Here is a 21,645-nt window from a genome sequence, read left to right on the forward strand (position 1 = left end):
CCAGTGCTCCCCTGGGCTGGTCGGCCAATTGACTACACCATGGCATGGTTCCTCCTTGTCAACTTTTACGGCCATTTACGGCAACGGCGTAACATTGGAGCGTAACGCGTTCTTTACTTGTTGATCCCTTGCGGAGTAGCTTATTAATGGTGCGGGGGAAAAAGTCTTGGGCCATGGCTCACCAGAATGTGGTCATTAATTAACATGGAACAGTTTCGCAACGGTGATAAACTGGGTCGTATTATATATATAGTCAGGTGTGTTGTCTTTTAAAAGAGATTATGCAACGATCCAACATTCATCTCAAGGCCAGGGGTTTATTCGTATAGCCGAGACCCTATTCGTCGCTTTCGGCCTTCGAAAGCGACGGGCTTAGGCTAGGGGACTCGATCCCATGCATCAAGTTTGTTCTAGTCCGTTGTTAAAGAGGATAATGGATATGTCATAACCTTTTGTTTTCCATTGAAATTGTAATCCAGTTTAGTAAATTTCCTGGCAAGACAAATCTAACGCCCGACACTAGCTGGCCTTTAACAATAGGGGGATAAGTGAACGCCGCTGTTTTCGTGATATTCCTTTTACATTACGGAACAAAAAATATCCACCACCTCAGTACAAATTGTGACAAGTATATGTACTTGCATATTACATAATAATCATACGTCACTCGTCCTCCAAATACGCAGATTAGATATACACCCGGATATACAGGAATGATGTACATCAAACACGTTAACAAACTGTACGTGGCGAATATTTTCTACATGACACCACGAGTACAGTCATGGACAATGATCATGAGTGTATTGGTGGCAACGCCCACGTCGTGAGATTCGAATTCCCGCCTTGGGAAGAAAGCGTCTTTTCCAAGCCAATAGAACCGGGCAGTGCCTGCCAAAAATAGACATACAGCGAACGTCATTTACGGACGTCATCGTGTCATGTGACACCGGCATCCTGAACATGTGAAAGGTCGGCGCCGATCAAAACAAAACCATTTGCGCGCACTCAGTATCGTCAACGCACTTTCTATTGTTGAACCCGTTGAAATAGAGCAGCGCAGTGCAGTGAAAAGTTAGAGTTCGTAACGCCATCAGTGTGAAGAGATCTTCCGTCTACGTCAAGATCATGACGAATCCCATCACAGTTGTAAGTATTTTCCTTCTAATTTGTGCCCTCTTTCCGTAAAAAGGGACCCAGCGTTGCTTCTTAGGCTGAGTTCGGAAGCTTGGGTCAACCAAGATCGATTTCAGGGGACTCTATTTGAAAAGTCGCAAGCACCGGTCAGTTCAAACCGGTCAAGGTTGGGTAACAAAATCATGAATCGCTCATGTCACAGTTCCTTTACCATTTTCCTCAAATGTTGAAGTAAAGGATCTTTTTTGTAAATTGACGAATTTGCGCCTGTGAAAGGGCTCCTGTATTCCCCGGGCCAGTATTGGAGTGGTTTTGCTTATTGAACTCCCCATCCCACGCATTTCCGTCGGGTCCGGATAAAGGAGATAAAAAGACAGCCATGTGAGTCTGACTCACCAATTTCGAGACGACGATTTAGTCCATTTTTGAATTTCGAAGTATCCCTCTCCCGTTTCTCGATATTCAAAACCTTAGCGAAAATTTAGATGAATTTATGCTCTGAAAATTCCATTTGCTGCGATGTGACGCAGTACGGTGAAAGCTTTTCCATGGCATATAGCAGTCACATGACAATGTTTACATCCCCCAGCTGGGGCTAGTCCATGTACATTAGGGGGAGGGACGACTCCGTGGTGGGAGAATTACCCTAATTAAAAGAGGGACATCTCACCAACACGACGTTGTTATGACGTTTTATAGGTATACTCGAAATCGAGATTTCTGTATGTGTGTGAGAACAAGTAGGCCTTCTGTCGATGGTGTGTAAAATTGGCAGACAGTATCTTGCGTTGGCTGCTTGTTTTTCAACACCAAATAGATCTGAGCAAGACAACCCCATGGTACAATGTAGTGGTCAAAAGCTATCTGACATACATATTTGGAAAACTGTAGATCTCACAGCTGACAATTTTCAAGCCTGTGCTTTATAAGCATTCTACTTTTTCAGATAATATTCTTCAAATAGTATTTTTTGGCCAATTTTGAATATTTCTGCTGAAGTCATTTAAACATTTGTCCGTTATAGTTCAAGTGCTTGAAATATCTTTCGTAGTTATACTTCAGGGATGTGAATTATTGCTGGTATTGTTTGCGAAAATACAATAGTGTAGAGGCGACTATTTTGGTATGTTTATTCAATAAAACAGGCAAAATAATAAATCAAAACTTGTAAGACAGTTTTATGATAAGCTGCAACAGGCTTTGATATGATAAGCCAGTAGATATGGTTTTGTTCCCTTTTAAAAAACTTAAAATAATTAAAAAAAACCGGATATTTTGTTTTTCTTTGAAAATAAAAAATTGTAAATCTTTCCAATTTTTCACCTTTACTGTACAGAAATCAATATTTACATTATATTATTAAAAGTTCAGAGAATGCTTCAGCGGCTTGCCACCATGACCATGACCTCATTGAAGATTGTTGCTGCTTCTCCTACAAAGAGAAAAAAATATTTGACATGTAATATTTTAATTGTTTCAGTACCTTTATTTGAAATGTCAATAATGATATGAACAATGAATACATTATTTTTTTTCCGTGTATGTACACCAGTCATGCGATGTTAACGTCTGTTTTAGTTGTGAATTAAGCAATATGTTTGTTATTTTCCTGTGACTTGCAAAACAGGTGTGGATATATTACTTGAGAGATCACATGTGTTTTATTTTTAAGGACATCAGGGTCAACGTACCATTTAGGATACCAATCATTGGAATTTTGAGTTGCCGTGTGTACCTGTTTGCGTTAAAGTTAACATAAAACCATAGAAAAATAACCCAATTTACGTTCAGTTAACCTGACTCATCATATAAATTTTGCCCTACAGGTACAAAATATTAAAAATTAAAAATAGCTCATCGCTAAGATCGCTGGTTGGTGTTTACACGCGATTTTAATTCATACATTAGCATCCATAGTGTGTTACCAATCTAGTTCAAGGCTAAATGACAAAAATGGCCTCCCATATATCAGTATTATCATCTCAAAGTAGCATTGTCAAATAACTGTATCTGCGTTAGTATTTATGTATGCAAATTTGCTGAAGAAGCCCTCTAGCCATTCAAGGACAGATGGTGGTGGAAATGTAAACAATGGCCGATGATCAGGGTGATGTATTGATTAAAAGGTAGTTCTAATTAGTCATCGTTTAATTTGTGATGTGAATGAAATCAGGATGTCTAGCGCTTCCTGTATGTGCATTACTATTACCAAAAACTTCATGTTAATGCAATTCACAGTACTGCCAATGTGCCTTGAATACTTTCTACAGAACACTCAAAACTCTGCAGTGTACCCTATTATTTCACGGACATGTAACAATCACAAACTGATATGAAACATATTTACAAACAAAAAAAAAGTTTGAAGGGTGTATGGTGATCACAAAATCTGTTACTGATTCAAGTGAAACGGTATTTTAAGTTAAGGAAACACAAGTGCAATCTCATAATTTTATGCAAAAATGTCGGGAGGATGAACAAATCTGACTGAAATTAGTAGTAGAAATAGCTCTGTCTTCAGTTTCCCTCGCAACAGAATTAAGGAAATAGCCAAATATATATAATTTTAAAAAGGAGAAGAAGAATTAGGGGGGAAAAAGGAACTATAAACTTCTGGTTTTAGTCAGAATTTGATAGTCGCTTCTGAGTTAGTCTATTGTTCCAGTAGGTGATTTATAATGGAGCTGGCTTTCTAAGAAGAAGTACCTACAAAAAAGGTGCTGTACAATTACATCATGAGAATAACAATAGTTTACTTAAATCAGCAAAATTTATAATATTGTGTATAAGTTGATCTGATTGTTTGCAGAGCAGACCGATATTATGGTGCCTCGGGGACGAAAGCCTAGCTTAATAATTAGATTGCCTTGAGAAATAAAAAGACAAAACACTGTGAACACTTGTCATACTTTGTGAAGTCAACAAAATTCCACAAAATTCGGATACAAAGACCTACCCTGGCATTGATTAAACAGTATTAAATTAACGTAAAAGATCATGTGAAACATAGAAGTCAGATCATGGTTTCAATTTCAAACCGATATAAAAAGGTTTCCAGTGAAAAACAGACAACACAAGGGACAGGTCAAAAGTTCAATTAAGGATAAAAAATCAACTTCCTCCATTTTTTTAAACAAATGACCTAATTTCCCTGTGCAAATGTATCTCGTGTATAGTGAAACTTAAAATCTAGAGTGTGTAAGAAATACCCTTTTAGTGTACAACTCTAATTTGATTACTTCAAATCAATAGAGTTTGTGTAATAAAGTGGTACTTCTTTGTTCTAAGACTAGTCTAGTAAGAGGTTTTATCAGTAGGAAATTATGGTCTGGCAAATTTTAAAAAATGGCACAATAAATTTTTCGCTGTTATTTTCTTACTCATAATTTTTCATAGAATTACATACCGTAGTTTTTTTTAACCCACAACCTATATGATTTTTAACTGTATTCTTGAGTAAAAATTCCAGCAAAGTAAAAATTCAGCAAAATTCCACAGTAAATGTTGCAATTCTACTATAAATGTAGCAACATAATTGGTGTAGCAATTCCATGGTAAATGTAGCAATACCATTGCATGTATTAATTGTAAATGTAGCAATGTCATGAATGTAGAAAAAATGTAGCAATGTCATTAGTGTAGCAATTCCACCATAAATGTACTTAACAGTGTCATTGGTGTAGCAATTCTACTGAAGTGTAGAGGTGTCATTGGCTTAGCAATTCCACCATATGTAGCAAAGTCACTTAAGTGTAGCAATTCCACTGTAACAGTGAAAATGTAGCAATGTCATTAGTGTATAGCAATTCCACCATTGATGTAGCAAAGTAACAAAGTCATAACCTTTATGTCTGAAATCTTAAGCATCACATTGTAGCATCAAAGAAATGCCAGTAATAGAAGCAAATTATGACGGTGCTTTCAAATTAGTTGCGAAGTAATCAGCAAAATCTCCAAGTCTTTCCCTGAGAGTTGATATCATCCCTGATCTCTGAAGTCAACAAGATATTCGCAAGCCATGAGTTAATAGCCAGCAAATGTCAGGAAATGCAATGGGAAATCAATAAGATAACCTGATATAAATTAAAACGAACTCATCCTGGCATTACTTCAAAAACATTACACTGTTGATGTTCCCCCTCCATTACTTTGAAACAGCCGGCCTATAAATTAGCGGCGTTTTAACACTCGGCGACCTTCGCAATTCTGTTTACGAAACTGTTGTGTGAACTTTCTTGAAAGTAGGTTGACTATTAAAATTTAAAGTATGTTGTAGGCCACATACATCCAAAACAATGGGTTACATATTACAAATACCCGACAGATGTTGTATCTATTTAACACATTTCAAACTCACTGCCATAGTACGTGCTGTATGACAAACTTTAAAAGGGATAGTAGCTTATACTTTTACGGTAATAGTATTTTTACCAGTTTTTTTTTTCAACTAAATAAGTTTTTTGGTTGCACTGAATTAGAAATACAAACCATTGGCCCTGCCAACACAAAACATTGGGTAGCCATTTTTTGTTGACAAATGAATTGCAGTGTAGCCTGGAATTTAATTCTCAGTAAGAACAATCAGGCACATACCACCGCTGTGTTGACATCCCTGTTTAGTACCAGGCATAGCAATGTGATTTTGTAAATATATAAACAAGAAACTGTACTTTACAAACATTAGCAAGAAATAATGGAGACTATATACAGGGACATGGGGACAGTTTCTGCCAATCAGAGGTTTTGTTTAGCTGGGAATTTCCTCCATCTCATTACAGAGGATTTACCAGTATTGAGGTGATGAGACTGGCATATTGCCATATCCGCTACTACGCAGTTTGGTTTTGCTGAGCTGGCAAATTTTCAAAATTTTAAGTCATCAAAACCGTGTCACATGTAGGTTACAAAGAAATGTCCTCAATATGCTCTGTACATTCTTCTGACAGGGCCATGATCCTGTAAACTGTGACGACAAATCATTTCAATCTTTGAATCACAATAAATCATCAAAATTACTGATAGCGTCCATGGGAAAATGAACATGACTTTTATTTGAAGTGTGTTCTTTTTGTCTGGTTTTCATGATGGCAGTCACGTTTTTGTATATGTAGCAAGTATGCATGTCGGCCGTGAATTTGATCAGGTGCATGGTAGGATTTAACCTGTGTCATGTGCCCGTCACATGACAATCAGATGACTATTGATTGATTTCAGCTAATTGTACCATCACCTTGAGGGCAGGGATGTACCATTAGACTGCCAGGGGGACTGAACAACGTTAGGGAAAATTTGTGGCCCAAAAATTATCAGAAAAATTTTTTAGCCTTCACTGCTTCTGCAACAAAAGAGATATTAAAAGTGTAGAAATCCAGGAAAAAAGGTATCCTCAGTGTATGCTGTGTTCTCTTTTCGGCAGAAGGCAGACATCTTTTCATTCTGAATTCTATTCAGCTTAAAAATACCCTTCACCTCGACTAACATTTAAATGATATTTTAAAATTTACAATTTTGTAAATCTACCATAACACATACCCATACTGCAACTTATCTACCAGGGGCACAGATAAATTGTACAGATTATGATTTGGCCAGCAATACATAAGTGTAATTTTGATATATGTAGAAGAGATATCCATAAGATTTAATGGGCAAATAACAGATTACTTATACAATAAAATTAACATTTTGTAGGTACTTGGTTTGATTTTGAAATTCACTGAAAATTCAACATTCTTTCACCACTAAACATAATCTGGAAATCCTCTCTGAGAAAAAATTGTAATTGTCCACTTGTATGCCATGTAGTCACGGGGAATTATGTACGTAAGAAGTTCAAAATGTAATCCCTGCGGTTTATTGCATACTCCGTACGTAGAATAGGATTCCATATGTCGCTCTCGACGAAAACCAAATTTGCATACAAAGGTAACATGATAATTTTATGCACAAAAAGAATTCCCTGGCCAGATGTGGTTTCATGCCTTTTTCTCTCACTTCAGTCTTGCAAATTTGTGTCTCGCTGGGGTTGAGTAGATACGCGTAGGCGGTGTGACCACTGACCATGGTACACCCAGCTTATATTATACAAATTTATGAACAATATCCATTGTACTTGCTTTATAGAGGTACCAGACAGATATACAATGGTCCTAAATATTTCAGTTTCCATATCGTCACTGTGTTTGTTCCTCATAAATTCAAAATGCCTTTTTTTTACAGACACATGTGTATATACTGCAGCTCTATTTAGTTTGTATGACGAATAGTGAGTGTGGTAAAATCACACATCGCAAAGCTTGATGGTCATAAAATAATAACAGTACGTGTTTCATTGTTTAGAGAACACTCATATGAACATGTTAAGAACTTTTCATCAAAGTAAAATCCATCTGCTGCTTCCACTATCAATATTTTTTGTTCTTTAGTCTTAATGATCACAAAACAGATACAGGTACTTCAGTCAAAGTAGAGCATTTTCCAGATACCATTGGCAAAGCTATCAACTAAATCACGTAGCAGCTCATTGGAAGGTCTTGAACTTATAAAACATAACAAGACTGGTGCACAACAACCATCCAGAAATTTGATGAATAATTCATACTGGATAGGATAAAAAGTGTTGATGGGCACATCACATTTACAGGTTTTTACTGATAATTGGATGTACCAGCAGCTCTCATTTTGAACTCACAACTACAGAACTATAACAACCAATGGGTAGGCTAGACTAAAATCCCCCTAGAATTACCATAGCATATTGGCTGTTTGCCACCAGAAATACCCAGACAAACTGGTCTGTTAAATTTCTGCAGTTCAATTTGTTGGCATTATCTTTACATTTGATATTAACAAGGTACAATTTTGTCATTCTCATACATGTATTAACCGAAAGCTTCATCTAAACTTTCAGACAGACATGTGTTTTTGTAAGTGTATGATTGAACTTATTGTCATTGCAGTAAGCTCCATAATGTCGCACTCGTTATCATGTTTATTCCAGTGGTACGAAGTCAGACTGTTTAGAGAAGAAGTTTAATTTGCAACTAGAGATTTATGATATTAAGTGGGCTGTGTGTGCAAACATCACAAATTAAAATTCTTTTGTGATGAACAATGCTGCATTCCGGTCGAAAAAAAAAACACTAACAATGATCCTGTGGCCATAAATCAAGTAAATTTTCTTCCGTATACACGTACACCACACAACACGATCACTAATGAATTTGCAAATACTAGCAGTATATATTTCACAGTAGTTAAAAAAAATGACCAGTAGACAACAAATATAAAGTTGTACTGGTATTCGAAGTTTAAATTGGAAAAGAAAATTTCATCCTGATACATTTCGGATTAGTGTGAATTATCTGGATCTAATGTTCCAACATTTCTTTTCAGTATATTGCACTTTCGTTCACAAATTTTGTGTATGTCAGAATGGTTCAAATTATTGCCCATTTGGCTGTACCAAAATTCTCATACGGCTAGGCTAAACATCAAATGAGCCTGAAAGAAAATTAGCTTACCTTAATAAATGAGAACGATTTCAAATTGGATTATACTAGGAGCAATTTTTGAGACTCCCTTGTAATGCAGAGATTATTGGAAAATGTTCAGAGTTTAAATTATAAATTTTCTCTTTTTCCCCCCATCATTTAACAGATAAGATGCCTTGGTCCAAAGTTGGTACCATTCATGAAGTCAGTGTTGGTGTATTTTGTTCTGTGGTTGCCAGAGCCATCAGCCATTGCAGCGTTGGTGAAAATTCTTCCAATCATCTCCCTAGCAGCATTCGTCATCATGCACGGAGTCAAACTTCCCAGGAATCTCACGATGCACCGCTTCTGCTACGGAATCCTTGCCGGGTTGGTCTTCTCGTGCATTGGTGATATCTTCCTGGTCTTCAATGAAGCTTACTTCATTCACGGCTTGCTGGCGTTTGCCATCGCGCAGCTGATCTACGCCATCAATTTCGGCTTTAAGCCATTCAAGTGGTCAGTGCTGCTGGTGTGCACGGCTGTTGGTATGTCTAGCTACATTTTGATGTACCCTGGACTGTTTGGTCCGATGATTTACCTCGCTGGTGTGTACATCGCATTGATTCTGTACATGATCTGGAGAGCCGTCGCGCGTCTGCAGTTCTTCGAAAAACGCTGGACCTGGAGCAAGCTGGCAGGATCCCTCGGCGCAGTGTGTTTCGCCATTTCCGACCTCACCCTCGGAATAAACAAATTCGTGTTCCCGGTTCCCTATGTCAGAGCCATCGTCATGTTCACCTACTACGCAGCCCAGCTGGGCATAGTACTGTCGGTGGTGGACTACCACAGAATTGATGATGTCACCAAAGACAGTGGTGATGACAACAGAAAATGTGTTGATGTCAACACAAATGAGACTGTCATTGCCAAAACGAATGGCTTCAGAAAAGAACACATTAAAGTTGAGTAAAGCATCAATGCAAGAAAAACTCAGACTAATTTATTGCCATTTTGTTTCTCCACAATGCATGACATCAAAGTTATAGAACCTTAAGCTTTTGTAATGAGTATTGAATTGACTGAGGTTTCTGACTTACGATGTTACATCTTAGATTATTTACATATAACTTTATTGACAACAGTCATGATCTAACATGACATATTTGTTGTGTGTACATTTCACTCAGCGGGAAGTATAATCTATGATATATTTAGCATATAAAGAAATATTGGGCTATCAGTAATTGTGATAAACTGCATGCAACACATCTCAATATTTTGTTATTTGATGCAGTTGGACAATTTGGCAATGCTATTGGCAGAACACTGTGTTATTTGATGTGAATCTTCAAACCCTGAGATGTACAAGATTACAACGCTGCTCTTTCAGCCATATATAGGTATATACACATATCTAAATGTGTTGTTGCTACGACGGAGATCTCATTTACATAAATACCACTTTAGGTCAAAGGTTATGCATACCTGAATAGCGATGAATGAGTCTTGCCGATGATCTCATTAGTTTCATACATTGAGAGTTCTATATTTTACTATATGAACTATGACCTTATATGAACTATGACCTGGATAGATTATGGTATAAAATACTACCGGTTGTACTGTGTTTACATTCTTTATGTGATTTTAAAGCCAGGAAGTTATTTAAAGTGAATGTTTTTATGCATTATTTAAATACCAAATGTTTTTATCACATTGTAAGTTTAATGTGTAATTATTCGTCAGATTATCTGTTCATAGATGTTTAATTGCTAAGTTATACTCAGACAGCCATTTCTGCAAGTCCAAGTTTACTGCTGTAGGAGTGTTCTTTTTAGAAATTGTACAATACGAGGCTAAGGAAAATTATCTGATTGCTTTTAGGAGCTAGGTCTTCCATGCCCTGTGGAATGGAATAATCAACAACACGCAATTTGCATGTGATAGGCCATGTCAATCAGTCTTGTCTGTTTTTAAAAAAGGATTGCTGTAGTTGGAAAAAAGTTCATTGCCATTTTTGTGGAACCATGATAAGTTTTCTGTAAAGTTCCTAATAATATCTGGAAAAAACTCGCATCCCCATGATTGTACTCAGCGTCAACTTATACTTCTGTCCACACATCATAAAGTGCTTCAAATTTTTGTTAAAAAGTGCACAGCTCAGTGAACCGCTAAGTCTTGCTACACAGTGGCTGGCTAGCTTTGTGAGCCTTGCCAGACCAGACCATAATATGGAGGCATGCCTGAAAGGTACCAGACCAACCTTCTTAGTGAAAACAATCTGGTATCTTAGGTGGGCCTCCAAAATAGGACCCCTGGAAATATGTTGATTTGTAAATTTGTACAGCTTATGCTGAGTGGGATACATTCAAGTACTGCAGAGAATAGGCCCTTCAAAGCTGATGAGGGGCTGTGAGAGACTAGTCTAAAGTTCCAGTTGCCGCCTATGAAAAGCGCAAATACTATTTTGTAAAACAATAATGAATTTTTGAGCTACAAAATATTTGAAGTATTCACACTCTTACATAAGAATAGCTTGGAGTGTGACTACAGCTACCCATTGAGTCTATTGAAGCAAACCAAACAAAGTCAAAATTCTCATTCCTGTAGGAATCACAAGTATGGTATAATTCCTCAGCACCATGAATCTCAACAAAAGGCTGTTTCCATGTGCAGCTGCAGTGTGTGTGTGTGTTGGCACTACCTTTAATAGTGTTCACGTTTTCTTGAAAATAAAGAAGTTCAAATTTTTCCAAGAGTAATCTTGGTCACAAGATTAACTCAGGAAGTCTGTGTTTTCCGTTTTAAAAAATTCACTATGGCTTTTCAGCTTTTTTCCTTGAAATGTTTTCGCTATCTTAGGGAATGTACAATTTAATATTCTCTTAGACATCAGAATTTACAAAAAAGAATTTAAATAGCAATTATATATGGTAATTTTATGCTCATTATGGCTGTTGAATGTCCTGTTATGATTATATTACGTGTAATGTTTGCCTTGAATTACAGCTCGTCATGGGCCAACTGGGGTGCCCAGCTAAGGTGTCACCCAGTGCAATGCCCTTCAAATTAGATCATATGGCCTTGATAATGTGATAATTGTATAAAATTTGGGAGATTTAAGGAAAAAAGATAAAATTTGAATCTCAAAGTAGACAACTGCAATGTCTGGTATATGTTCAACTGGGTATGTGTATACTCCTGCATTGAATGCGCTTACACCATAGGTAGCACTGAATGTATTTGACACCCCCAAAATCTTCACCATCTGTCAAAGGACAAAACGATGAGACTGTTTTGAGAACCACTGAAAGCTGTTAATGTTTTCAGCCAGATAAACTTCACCAGCATTTAATGGTATTTAATTATCAGAAATAAAACAATAGATATACATATGTTTACTCACAAAGACATGTGTCCTAAAAGCAGAAAGTGATAGGTCTTTTCGTGATTCAGGCAAATTAGATTTCCCCCCAACTCAAAATAAAGGTGATAATTATGATTGAACATCATGGGATCATTTTTGTCAGGCATTTGTCTGAAATGTGACTGATGGACATTTTGCCAAACCTGTGGCAATTTGCTGACACCTTATTATGCAAATCAGAATTGCTTCTATTCAAAAGTTGTGTTGCGTTCCCTGGCCAAGACTTGCCCTAACAGGACATTCAGCAGTTGTGATGTGTGATGCACCTACAATGCAGTTATGTACGTTTCCTAACAGTCGCCATCGCATATGGTGAGACTGTGTACCATTTATGGTGAGACTCTACCATTTATGGTCAGAAGTGCCATTTATGATCAGACTATACCATAGTCCCATTTATGGTCAGACTTACCATTTATGGTCAGACTGTACCATTTATGGTCAGACTCTACCATTTATGGTCAGACTGTACCATTTATGGTCAGACTCTACCATTTTATGAAGGAGTGAACTTATGAGAAAAAAATCATTGAAAAGTGTGATTCTATGGAAATTTCTCTTTGTATAGTCATTGCTTTCCGGGCTCACTGCTTGGCAAGTTATGTAGAAGAATTTGAAGAGACCATTAAAACATATTATGTCTCGGAATGAACCATGACCCATGGCTGACATGCAGACAAATTTGTCCTACCATATTTGCTGTTGCCAGACATGATGTAATTTTATCAAATCAAATTAGTAGAATTTACAGAGTATTAACATGTCTACATTGCCAAGTAAAGGTGTCAGTTGTGTTTTGAAAAAATTTTGTTGGCTTTCTGTAAACCATATTTTCTCCTGTGAAACTTTAGGCTTTCAGAACTCATACACAGTTAAACTTGACTATGACTATGAAAGGAAAAAATTGATGAGAATATCTAACACATACTGTTTCAAGGATATTAAGGTCATATGAGTGAAGAAAAATATGTATAGATTGTGATAAAAATATTGATTAACGGCTAGGTATGCCATAGGAGCTGACGTAATTTCATGACCATAAAATCTTAATATTATTGACAACATTAGGGAGAGCGACACCCAGACTGCATTGTATTCACCATAAACAAAGCTTGTAAAGTATGACTGGTTGAAAAGTTCAAGTGTTAATTGTCCAAAGTGTGACCAATAAAATCATGTGTGTGCATGACTTTTCACGGTTGTAGAATGCCAGAAAACTTCACTTAATTGCCTCTTAAGTTTGATCTAACCACACCAGCCTTTTGTAGAGCGACACAATAAACTGCCAGCTACGTCGGCATTGAAATTAACGAGAGTTTACATGTGAAGGACACAGTTGTATTCAGATAGATGAGAATAATACAAAGGAAAGATGCAAAGGTGATTGTAAATAAAAACTAGTGAGTTTGAGTAGCTGAATCTTTTCAAAAATTTTTGACCTGGTGTATTTCTCATGAGAATTTCTGTACTAAGGAAACGGAAACCGCATGCATTCATGTTTTAGGTGTCTGACACTTTGGATGGTTTCGAGCACTTGATACTGAGCTGTGTATTTTCACCAGGGAAATAAATGCCCTTTTCCTAAGTCAAGCTCAGACTTTTTTACACACTTGAGTCAAACTGAATCAGGAAACCAGATTATAAATGGAAGATTTAGCTTTAAATATCAGAAATAGCACGGCTATCACTGTATTGTAAAGATACATACTGCTGAACTTGACATTTTCATTACAGCAAAGATGTGAAAAACGAAATACAAGTAAACATACTCTAGCACATCTTTACAAACAGACATTACAGACAAGCAAAATTTACAATTTGTATTTGAGTGTGAATTGTTCATCAAATTGTACACTAGAAAAACATTTCATGCGTGAAAAAAGAGACATGACCTTTGAACTTTTCGTGATGCAGTTTTTACCCATCATGCTTTGTTGGCTAAAGCACCATTCTGCTTCCTGTGAATGTTTATTCCTTTCATCTGGCTTAAATTGTTGAATGGGATTCATACTTTCCAAATATTGTATATTTTAATACATTTATTCTATGAATACTAATCTTAGTGTATCTCAGTATCTTTCTTATGCAAATAAATGCTGCATTTTACTGTGAAATCTAACTTCAATTTTCTTTGACACTGAGAATAATAAGCTGTACAATTTCCAATCAAAGTAAGCAATTGAAAGTTAACAAGAATGACAACAGGGATAGAATATCAGCATTGGAATCAGATTCTTTTTCAGTTCTTACAAACATACTTTTAAAAAGTCACTGTATATTTGAGTAAGTTTAGCTCATACTGCTGCACATATGAAGTTATTTACACCATAGTTACTCCATGTGGGGGTAGAGTAAACATGTTTACACCTTCAAAATGAAAAAATTCAGAGTCCATACTTTTTGTAACCCTTTCACCACCATGGTCTTGACCCTACACCCATTGCTATCAATGGTGAGTGTGGACCTGCTTACACGGTATAGGGGTGAACAGGTTAAGTCAATTACCTTTTCAGCATCAGACTTTGGTACAATGGCTTGTCAATAGTGTTGGTAGTCCAACACAGGGAAATGTGTGCGACCAGTACACAGGGAAATGTGTGTGAAAGGCTCTGTGTGTAGCGGCCTATATATGTTTTAATATGTAGTCATATTACTTCATAATTGCGCTTTTGAAAGAAAAATTGTAATTTGGAGAGGCTTTATTCATCAAAATGATATAAAGTGTGCTGTACTTTCTGATTTTTTTGCAACATTAAGTTTTTCTTTAAAGTAATATTATGTAAGAATTACATGTGTACAATTAGCTAGGGAACAGAGTAAAGACATTGTGAATTACAGTAATTTACTCTCAAATGATGACTTTTCATTCATTTAATTCTTTCCATTTTGGTGCTTGACCTTTGTCATTTTATTGTCAACAGATCTTATAATCGACTTATTTAATTGCTGTGAAGTTTGGTTTTCCAGTTGGTCAGGAAAACCTCAATCAGATTTGTTCAAATTGTGATGAAAGTATTGATTCAATGTTTTGCTACCAGAGTGTTTCTGTTTGTTTTGCGTTGGCGTTAGTATGATACCCATACCAGTACTAAAACACAAGGGGTTTTTCAGGCGAGTGGTGAGGAAAAGCAAATGACATTTGAGTCAATTCTCTACAAGTTCAAAGTCTCTCAGCAAACAGTTCTGAATGTATTGTTTTTGGTTTGTTTGTGTGAATTTTTTCACATCTGTACAAGAAGCAGAAAATTGCCGAATCATTACTCACAAATTTATATTGTAAATCCTGAAGGACTGTTTAAACCCCAAGAGTACTCTTGTTTTGTAAACTTGCCCTTTTTACCATGGTAAGGAAAACAAAAACAAACTTTGACTTTACCATAATTAGAGTAAAAAAATCAACAAGAGTGTTGAGAGATAATATTATTGTGCTGTATGTAAGCTTTATGTAGTTCAACCTTGCCGGCCAAGATTTACAAAGTACATGTATGTTATTATAGAATTATTAAATCATGGTTTTCAACTTTTGAAGTCGAAATAATTTTCAAATGATTTTGAATAGTGTTTCTGGTGATATTACCTGAATAGTGTATTGATTTTGTGAATGAACTTCGGGATGGATTAATTCAAGGTATTGTATACGTATTCACAGGGACATTCTGTGATAGATTATGTAATAACTCTATTAAGATCAATAAAAATATAAGCATGCCATACACTGTGGAAAGAGTTTTTATTATGACCTTTGGCCTCTAGTTCCTGAACGATCAATGTACAGTAAATTTTATTGGTCAATGATGATAATGTTTAAATATTTTTTATGATCTTTCAACCATTAGATTTCTAGTTTTTGACATTTTTTACGTCTATAACGTCAAAATATTTGGGAAAGGCTTACGCCAGCAATAGGAATAGTAGCTGAAATGTAGTTCTATCAGAAAGCCAAGTGAGCTGTAGGTGGCGACACACCATATCTGCATGCAGGGACTGGTATGAATAGACATACCATTATATATATATATATATATATATATATATATATATATATAATATATATATATATATATATATATATATATATATATATATATATATCTAGGACGTCCTCTGCGAAATTTAGCGAGTTTCTGATCTGACGAATGACAGACCCGGTTGTGTCACTGTCGGGGAAATGGGTATCCATGCGTGTTCCTAAAATCATAGGGAAGGGAGTGTTTTTTATTTCATATCACGGTCCGTGAAATCGAGAAAGGGGGTTTCCTAAAACCTGGCCCATGAAATATCCCAGGAAATACGTATCAGACACTCAAACATCACCAAAAGTTTCATTTTGCGTTTCCTATGCTTTGATCTGGCGATTCGAATCTAGTGAATTTTATGAGTTTGACACTCCTATTTTAAAGGTAAGTTTCTTTCAGACTTTGATGTGTTAATATATGTGAAAACAATATCATAATTCAGCATTGACCTGACTCTAATATTACGTTTCGATCTCCTGGATTTTGTAAGTAAGGGGGGTTTTTTTTGTCGTATTTTCTCCCATATTTCTCAAAATAAGGCATCTTTTTTGTCTTTTGTTGTTAAAATATCCCAGATTAGGGGTATCTTGAAATTTTGTGGAACGAGCATGGATGCCCATGCTCTCTGAGAGTGTCACCACCGGAATGACAGACTCGGTCGCGTGGATTGGACATATGAAAAGAGTAAAGGTTAGACTTTTAGCCTCTACTTTGCCGGAAACTGGGTACTAAAACCGTGGTTTTGTAAGAATTATAACTGAAAACATTCTTGCAAAGCTACGATTTTCCGAACGTTTCTGCAGAGCAGAGCCCTCTGAGTCAGGCGTTGGGGGCGCTACATGTGGATATGTGCACGGGTCTGGTGAGATTAAGGAGAAAAGTCTGTGCTTGTCTCAACCGGTTGAAATTTCAACGTAAAACGACGGTTTGCAAAATGTGAATTAGAAATGTCTACAACTCACAGAACAATTTGTGTGCCACGTCAAGAAGAAACATGTCATTTTTAAGCAGCGATTCATGTCAGCCTGAGAAATATTTATGCCAACCACCTGTCCGAGTCGACTCCAACTTTAGAAATATTAACCACACAAAGCAAATACAATCCTATGACAGTATGCTAAATCACGGTCCCTCTATCACCGTGCCTGAATCATTTTCAAGTGTTGGTGACTCAACTTTTCCCATTGCTTGAATACTTCAACAAATTACGGTCCTTCCTTGTGGAGGGACAGTGAACAAACGAAATCTAGAGAGATTGCCTGTCGAGGAATGGAGACTATGTACAAAAAAGACGGGGTAGCCAGGGATAAACGGCCTTCTAAACTTCTGCATGGTGACATAATTGATTCGTACATACCATTATTAGTTGGCTTGCCCAAGGCAACACAGCACGTTTCCACTGCCGTGTACACTTTAAATATTAACCATCCTCGCTGAGATATATATCGCAGGTATATATTCAATGGTCAAAGGTTGTGCTGAGTTCCCTTGGGATGATCTTCAAACCAAAGGTCCATATTACTTGTCGGACATCTATACATTCAGTGTTCATCACGTCTACGCTCATATAATCAGCATACAAAACGTTATTGTTATTTCACCCTTAAGTGAGGAACTGTCGACGAACTACTGAACACAGACCTAAAGCAAAGGTAAGCGCTGGCACTATATTGCAGCAACCAGGGACGTCAATGATCACTGAATACGCGCATAGTACTCAGTACCGCCGTAAATGGTTGGTTTGCCAGGGTTATGCAGGGTTTTTGTTAAACGAGAACAGTGTTCTCGAAGTGGCCTCAAAGTCCAAATTCCACAGACGAAAGGGCAGCGAGCAATTTGCATTTCATTAGGCCTACAAGGTTTGTCCTGATCGAAGAGCGGAATTCGAAGGGCTCTTGTATCAAATTGTTTGATTGGTACGAAAATTTAGGGTCTACATTAGCTCTGCATGGCAGGGCTGTAGAGCTGTGAGGCCTCCCACCTATAGCAGGTAACACCGTGACATAGCCCTGCCACGAAGAGCTAGGCCTACATATGATACATGTAAAAAGCTCATGACGTCAACAATTCTAAACCAACCAACATTGCGCATTGTTCCGTTATGACTCTTTGTTACTTTGTTGTTGTTGTTGTTGTTGTTGTTGTTGTTGTTGTTGTTGTTGTTGTTGTTTTGCGGTGATACCATAATGTCAAGCATTTATAGTTCACTCAGAAAAATCCAAAAGTGGAAATTCACTTTAAGGGATGGACCATTACGTCTGTAAAGGGGAACAGTTACTGAAGTTAGAATAAAGAAATCCATTGTTTCGTTTTCCAATATGTTCATTCTTCCCAGACTTTGCAGAAAAGGCTGAGTTTTTACCATAATTTTACTTTTTGGTCGGCTTACGAAAGTAAATATATTTTACAAAGTCGCGAAGGCTAAGCTTACGATTTTTTTTTAAATATTTACTCTGCATATATTATCCTTTGCTGTGTGATCAATCTTACTCAACGGTGGTTCCCTAAGCTGTGAGCAGTGACATCACGGTATGATATTTTATCAAAGCCCAGGTGACGCCGTTTGTATCATTCAATTTTTCTCTCACTGTCTTCTAAATAACACTTCTTTTACCACTATAAGCTATTTTTGTAATGACACAGCTTCCATAGGATCCACATGTGAGAAATATTAGTAAATTTCCCCCTTTACTGTCTATGATTAAATTCAAATCGTAAAAGTGTCTTGAACAGCGCCCCCATCACTGCAAGCCAGAACTTAACCTGCAATGAAAAATGAACACCCAAGAATAATTTATCAGCGTTACTGCTATATTGGTGAATGACCACCAAAGGTCAGTTCATCACATTGATTTTGTATTATTTTTGCTTGCTGGAGGATATTTCCAAAAAAACTACGCGGCATGATTTGGGATGCAACCCAATACATTATTTCTTGTACAGGTGTCACAGTGATAGCAAACAGTCACACCAACCCTAAGTAAATACAATAGTACGCCATAACTTTAGTTTAACGATGAAGTATCACGCATACAGTCTGAAAAGATTCACCCAATGAGGTTTGAACAAATATTCTGCGTTCTAGTCCTTACGCATGTTTTCGCAGCAATCCCTCGCCATATGTGTTGCATGCTTTACGAGCCTAGGGGGGGGGGCGATATTATTTGCAGCTGGGTTCAATCGAATTCTTGCAAGACTTGGGTGGACTGAACTTATCTGAACTTTGGGAAGAAATCTTCTATCCATCCCATGTCGTAAGTAATGACGGCTCACTTAATGTCCTCAGTTGACCCCTGCGTGGTCCCTCTCTAGTTAACAATTTATCAAATGCGGAACTTGGCTGATAACCAACTTCGAGAAAATATTGTTGAGCCTCCCGTGTGATCTTTTACATGTAATTAATCTTTGATGGCGATACATAACTAAATTCAAGTAAGTGATAGGCCTTCAATATGTGTAAACCTTCGCTCATGCTTTGTTCAAAAACTTAGACTTTGGGAAAGCTGAATCGACAAAGTGGCCTCCCTGAACGGCTTGCCATTGTTCGAATCCAGCGTTTTGTCATATATACACCTTGATCACGTGTCTATTGGGCAGGCAGGGACGAATGTGCCATAATGATGAGTCGATGAGGGCGCTTGAAGTATTAAATTTCTTTTCCTCTTCAAAATATTTTACGCACAATCTTTATAAACGAAAATCCACCGGACGATTCTCGGAATGTTTCGGTTTTCTGGAAAGCTAGCACACGCGGATACGATGATTTACCGTAAACAGTTGTTAGATGCAATATTACGGCCGAACTTAACCGGTATATCGTGACTGCGGTTTCGCTAACTCGTGCTCAGTCTGCGCAATGAGCGTCAAACATTCGTTTTAAGTAATGGAAATTGGTCACATGAAAGAACATAGGGAGTAACTCTACGGGGAACGGATGTCATTGGTATAACCGACTCATTGTCTATCAGTGGTTCCTCTCATTCAAATCTCTCGGCAAGAAGTGAATAGTTGGGTTTCACGTTCTCTTTGATAGAAAAGTTTTGATTTATTCACGAAGTCTATGCCAATAATCAACAACTTGAAGATAAACTCTCTCTCTCTCTCTCTCTCTCTCTCTCTCTCTCTCTCTCTCTCTCTCTCTCTCTCTCTCTCTCTCTCTCACACACACACACACACACACTCTCTCTCTCACACACACACACACACACACACACTCTCTCTCTCTCTCTCTCTCTCTCTCTCTCTCTCTCTCTCTCTCTCTCTCTCTCTCTCTCTCTCTCTCTCTCTCTCTCTCTCTCTCTCTCTCTCTCTCTCTCTCCAGATGCTCGTGGAACAGATTCTGAAGTCTGCCCTGTTCTTCTTTTCGGTGTCACTGTACTTCCGATTGAAAACGTCAAGCACGTACACTCCGACCGAAGAGATCGAGATACTCATAAAGTTGCTGCCCATAGTGTCCTTGATGGCTTTCATTTTCTTCCATTTTAACATGAAGGGGAAATTTTCCCGCTACCCCTTTGGAATTTTACTGGGACTGTGTTTCTCGGCGATAGGAGATTATTACCTGATAGAGATGTCTTCGTCAGAAAGTCGTTTTATGAAAGGAGTCATAGCTTTTGCGATTGCGCAGTTAATCTACGCGATTACTTTCGGTTTCAAGCCATTAAGGCTGCTGATTTTCCTTGTATGCCTTGTGAGCGGTTCAGTTATGTACAGCTACCTGTTTCCAGGCTTGGAGGGCGCCCTCAAATACCTAATCGGGGTGTATGTCGTCCTCATTCACTACATGGCGTGGAGAGCCATAGCCAGAGTTCGACTCTTCGAAGGAAAATGGACAGTCGGTCAGCTATTTTGCGCATTTGGTTCGATACTATTTATAATCTCAGATTTCCTTCTAGGCGCTGGTGACATTGACATCCCCAACAAAGGTATGATCGTCATGGCAACTTATTACGCAGCACAATATGGGATAACAATGTCAGTGACGGACTACCCAGAAAGTGATGATGTCATAGAAGATGGAAGCAGTGGTCACAAGAAAGAGAAAAAGAAAAGACGCAAGACAAGGGACACTAGCAAAAAGAAAAATTAAGTCAATTTCACTTTGTACATTTTGTTTAACAAAAAGTATAATTTGTGTTCTGTAAAGCGAAAGGGTTTTTGAATATACTGAACGAGACCCATTTCCTCAAACTGAAACGCTTACACAACAACTCTGTACAACATAAGTTTCAGCTAAATCTCTGAATTTAATTATCACTATCAAATTTCCATTTTCTCTACTGTCTTCTTGATGCTTGTTCCATAGTAAACCTTGCAGTTCCTGCAATAGAGTTGACAGGAAATACTCATGTATGAAAAAGGCAGTTTGAAAAATGCAGAGTTTGCCATTTCAGTGATCCAGAAGAAAGAAAATATGAGCATTCGCCTAACGTCAAAACCGCAGAATAATCCAAAATGTTAAAGCGAATGACCATAGTTGCTGGTTTGCCATGGGGAAGTGTTAAATCTCTAACAACGTCTTAAGTTATAAGCGGTGCGATTGTGTTTTGCCCGTTCATACACAGTTTTGGTATGATTAAGAAAAATTAAT

At 37.4% G+C, this 21,645-nt stretch overlaps 1 protein-coding gene across 1 annotated transcript; it reads left to right on the top strand.

Annotated features, from left to right (window-relative positions):
• Positions 1-933: 933 nt before the first annotated feature.
• On the top strand, positions 934-12,927 carry LOC139132397 (lysoplasmalogenase TMEM86A-like). Its single transcript, XM_070698730.1, has 2 exons — positions 934-1,149; positions 8,797-12,927. Exons 1-2 carry the CDS (start codon positions 1,129-1,131, stop codon positions 9,580-9,582), a joined length of 807 nt encoding a protein of 268 aa, XP_070554831.1. The 5' UTR covers positions 934-1,128; the 3' UTR covers positions 9,583-12,927.
• The last annotated feature ends 8,718 nt before the right edge of the window (positions 12,928-21,645 follow it).

This window comes from Ptychodera flava, chromosome 1 (assembly GCF_041260155.1).
Source record: "Ptychodera flava strain L36383 chromosome 1, AS_Pfla_20210202, whole genome shotgun sequence".
In the NCBI taxonomy this organism is placed as follows: Eukaryota; Metazoa; Hemichordata; class Enteropneusta; family Ptychoderidae; genus Ptychodera; species Ptychodera flava.